This window comes from Centruroides sculpturatus, unplaced genomic scaffold, assembly GCF_000671375.1.
Source record: "Centruroides sculpturatus isolate CEXI.00-Female unplaced genomic scaffold, Cexi_2.0 scaffold982, whole genome shotgun sequence".
Taxonomy (NCBI): domain Eukaryota; kingdom Metazoa; phylum Arthropoda; class Arachnida; order Scorpiones; family Buthidae; genus Centruroides; species Centruroides sculpturatus.
This window is the reverse complement of record NW_019385200.1, coordinates 15383-19976: the sequence shown is the minus strand read 5'-3', so window position 1 is coordinate 19976 and position 4594 is coordinate 15383. Positions and strand designations below refer to the sequence as shown.

General features: G+C 26.8%; 1 protein-coding gene across 2 annotated transcripts; it reads right to left on the bottom strand.

Annotated features, from left to right (window-relative positions):
* Positions 1–1557: 1557 nt before the first annotated feature.
* On the bottom strand, positions 1558–4358 carry LOC111636069. 2 transcript variants are annotated; one of them, XM_023381231.1, is made up of 5 exons: positions 2802–4358; positions 2628–2686; positions 2482–2550; positions 2328–2417; positions 1558–1966 (listed from the first exon to the last, which is right to left on the bottom strand). In XM_023381231.1, exons 1-5 carry the CDS (start codon positions 2806–2808, stop codon positions 1844–1846), a joined length of 348 nt encoding a protein of 115 aa, XP_023236999.1. In that variant the 5' UTR covers positions 2809–4358; the 3' UTR covers positions 1558–1843. The 2 variants fall into 2 exon arrangements, with proteins under 2 accessions (XP_023236999.1, XP_023236998.1); XM_023381230.1 differs by having other exon boundaries at positions 2628–4354.
* Between the last annotated feature and the right edge of the window lie 236 nt (positions 4359–4594).

Sequence of the window (4594 nt, the reverse complement as noted above, 5' to 3'; positions counted from 1 at the left end):
AATTATAAAACTGATTTCCTGTATAATAAAAAACATTATAACGATTTTTATTTCTTAATTCTGTGAATTAAGTACTTTTATTTAATAGTACTAGATTCTATTACGTGTTTTTCTTTACTAAGTACTTTCGCACAAGAATCGTTATATTCTACCTGTTATGATTTCATAAAATAAAGTAGAACAGAACATATCAGATAACAATGAAATAAAGAAATAAAAAATAGAGGTGTAAAACTTTTTATTTTTACAGTATCGTCGAGTTTTTTGCTAAAAGTATTGTTTATGAATTTGTTGAAACACGATATTTGTCAGTCACTAACGGATTAACAGTGAAATTTCCATACTTCTTCAGTAAAAATTTAGCTATCAGTAGCTATCCTACATAAAAAGTTTGCCAGTTAATTTGCCGGTATAAAAACTTTCAATTATTTGTTTCATTCTTAAACGTATAGTTTAAAGAGCTTTTTGCAGAGCATCTTTTATTTTGTAGAACACCGGTCAATTCAATTAAAGAAGATAAAACCGAATAAAATCCACTCACCACCTGAAAACAATTTAAATTATAATAAATAAAACAGCAGCAAAAATATTTTTTCTATTTATGATTATTTCTAGATATTTCACTCTTCTTTAAACACCATACTAAAAATGCATTTTGAATTGAAGCGTTATAACTAATTTTATAATATTTTAAGAAATAATTAGATTTTGCTGATATTCAGACGATAGAAATTAATAACAATATAAGATTTTTCAGATTGAACAATATTCCGTTCTGTCAATTTTTTAAGGTAACCATGATTGCAATTTGTGTTTTATCATCGAAAATTAAAATTTGCCGTAATATATAAATACGATATTCTGTAACAAAACTATAATAAGACGTATTTACCCTTATCAAGAAATTTCTTTTAATGTAAAATGCTGCGCAGCCCCCACGATACCAGTTATGATTGTAAAATTTACGAAACAGGAATTCCATTTAGCATTTATGCACTTTTAAACTACACATTGTTCAAATTTGCTCTCTAGAGGCAAATTTGAACAATGTAAACTGATTTCCTGTATAATAAAGAATATTATAAAACTGATTTCCTGTATAATAACTATATATAAAACTGATTTCCTGTATAATATAACTGTATATAAAACTGATATAGTATATAAAACTGATTTCCTGTATAATAAAGAATACTATAAAACTGATTTCCTGTATAATAAAGAAAAATAAAACAAATTTTATGTATAATATAACTGTATATAAAACTGATATAGTATATAAAACTGATTTCCTGTATAATAAAGAATACTATAAAACTGATTTCCTGTATAATAAAGAAAAATAAAACAAATTTTATGTATAATATAACTGTATATAAAACTGATATAGTATATAAAACTGATTTCCTGTATAATAAAGAATACTATAAAACTGATTTCCTGTATAATAAAGAATATTATAACGATTTTTATTTCTTAATTCTGTGAATTAAGTACATTTATTTAATAGTACTAGATTCTATTATGTGTTTTTCTTTACTAACTACTTTCGCACAAGAATCGTTATATTCTACCTGTTATGATTTCATAAAATAAAGTAGAACAGAACATATCAGATAACAATGAAATAAAGAAATAAAAAATAGAGGTGTAAAACTTTTTATTTTTACAGTATCGTCGAGTTTTTTGCTAAAAGTATTGTTTATGAATTTGTTGAAACACGATATTTGTCAGTCACTAACGGATTAACAGTGAAATTTCCATACTTCTTCAGTAAAAATTTAGCTATCAGTAGCTATCCTACATAAAAAGTTTGCCAGTTAATTTGCCGGTATAAAAACTTTCAATTATTTGTTTCATTCTTAAACGTATAGTTTAAAGAGCTTTTTGCAGAGCATCTTTTATTTTGTAGAGCACCGGTCAATTCAATTAAAGAAGATAAAACCGAATAAAATCCACTCACCACCTGAAAACAATTTAAATTATAATAAATAAAACAGCAGCAAAAATATTTTTTCTATTTATGATTATTTCTAGATATTTCACTCTTCTTTAAACACCATACTAAAAATGCATTTTGAATTGAAGCGTTATAACTAATTTTATAATATTTTAAGAAATTATTAGACATTGCTGATATCCAGACTATAAAAATTAATAAACAATATAAGATTTTTCAGATTGAACAATATTCCGTTTTGTCAATTTTTTAAGATAACCATGATTGCAATTTGTGTTTTATCATCGAAAATTAAAATTTGCCGTAATATATGAATACGATATTCTGTAACAAAACTAAAAACAAAACTATAATAAGACGTATTTACCCTTATCAAAAAATTTCTTTTGACGTAAAAAAATCCCCACACAGATATTCCGAAAGGTCTTCCTCCGAATCTCTTCATGAAACAAATGATCTGAAATTATGCAATTATTAATAAAATTACATTACATATGCAATAAGATTAATAAATAACGTACTTTAAATCTGTATATCGGCGACAAAATAGAAGAGTTATACTTCCCTATGTTGATAAAACTGTCGTATATCTGAAGTATATTTATAAAAAAATTTTTTAGTTTAAGTTTCATCTTATAACTTGAATATTTATTAGATCAATACTTACGATCGAGGTAAAACTTGATAATGCCCACGACGCTATTATTGCTCCAGTTAAAAATATCACTGCAATTATTGCAATTGCCACACGAAAAATTATATCAAGACGTACGAAGAGAGCGATATATATATAAAAGCAAGTTTGATAAACGGAAAAACTGTAAATAAGAGGGTGTATCACCTTCCATTTATCGTTGACTTCTTCAAATATCTGCCAAATTTCCCAGAGTTTTTCCATTAGTTGATCAATAAAAGATTTTGTTGCATTCTTTGCAAACTGCAACTGAATAGAAATGTTTATCAATTTTTTTCCTAAAAGTGACAAAAAAATAATTGAAAACAAAAGTACACAAATCGAGTGAGACGCTAGATAAATTATCCAAAGTTCTACGCCAAAAACATAGAGAAGAGACATTTTATAATTGAGATGTACCGACTTTAATGCAGAATAACCAATGTACGAACTAATTGTGACACAACATAAGAGAAACAAAACGTAAAAACAAAAATAATAAATAATGTAACCTTCGTGTTTCTCGATAAATTCTACTTCTTCCTTAAAATCTTTCATCAAATGATGAATATTAAGCTTTCTTCTTCGCAAAATACTGAATAGTAGCGCTGCGTACAAGGAAGCATTCCACAGAACGATTATAATGTAAAATTTGTTATTTCCAAATATCGAAAATATTTGAATGCAAACGCTATCAGACGCAATCGTTACTGTGAACATTAATACAATCGTCCATAGAAATATTTCGAGAAAATTCGTATAAAGAGTGAAAAATTTTCGCGTTCTTCTTGATTTTTCTTTTTGACAATCGCATGTTTCGAAAATATTCAAACTAAATACTTCAAAAACAGAAATGAAAGGTCGAAGTTTTGTGGCAATGCAATTGCTGTGTGGTGAATGCATTTTGAACGAAACAAGTGCAAAGATTCTTTCGTTATGCAGTCCTGAAGTGCACTAAAGTTAATCGTTGACTTCAATTATAAAGTAACAGAATACAGATTCGGAAATATCCACAGTTTGCAAACTGAGTAATCGAAATAAATACAAAAGTAGAACAACGCTTTAAGTCGTTTTGTCTCCAGTAGAATATTCCATGAAGTGAATATGTAAACCATAAGATGGTTAGTGATTGGTTGATAGACGCAATTGTAGAAAATCAATACGGTGACGTTAACCAGTGTTTAATCCAATCATCTTACGGATTGTAAAAACTGAATTGTTGCTTGGAAACAATTCGCCATCAATAAATTTCGAATTTTATTCCATTTGCGATACGTTATTTGATTTTTGTATACGTAATTGATTATAAATTTCACTCTATATTCTTCGTGGTAGATACCTATATTTAATATTTAACATTAAATTCGATGAATGCCTCTCCATTTAATTGTAGTATTGATATTAAGAGAAACAACGACTAAGCTTAAATGTCTAACGATACAAGTTCATTTACCAGAATATTCAGAATAGTTACCATTCGCATTAAAAGATATAGTTTAGAGTTAAATTTTATTTCGCTTATTTATTTAGTTATCGGCAATTGTCACCGTTTCGATTAATCAGAAAAATACATTTTCGCTTGTAATTTATTAAAGAGTTTACACAATTATAATTAAAAACCTTTAATTATATGCATAGATATTTACGTTTTCCCTGCGTTGCTTGGGCGATTCAAGGAATTGGTCAAGAGTGGTTTAAAAAGGTTACAAAACAGTAGTTTTTGAAACTAAAATGTTCATTAATTGACCTATGTATTTACATTAATAAAAATAAAAATCACAAAAAGTTGCTAAAATTTAGAGTAATAACCACAGAACAAACATTAAGAAAAACACTGCAATAAACACAACACTCAATACAACATTATACAGTTTTCATGGAATTGATTTAAAAAGGATTCTTTTCGTACGATTTGTGTGCGAAAGTTCTTGTTAAATTTGCTGCCGTAATATAAAATCATT

Excerpts from the sequence above, each read along its gene's own strand:
- LOC111636069 (XM_023381230.1), bottom strand. The coding sequence starts at position 3,536 with ATGCATTCACCACACAGCAATTGCATTGCCACAAAACTTCGACCTTTC. Across the intron at positions 2,418-2,481 it reads CGCCGATATACAGATTTAAA|ATCATTTGTTTCATGAAGAG; the intron begins GTACGTTATTTA and ends GCATAATTTCAG. Across the intron at positions 1,967-2,327 it reads AAAGAAATTTTTTGATAAGG|GTGGTGAGTGGATTTTATTC; the intron begins GTAAATACGTCT and ends AATTGTTTTCAG.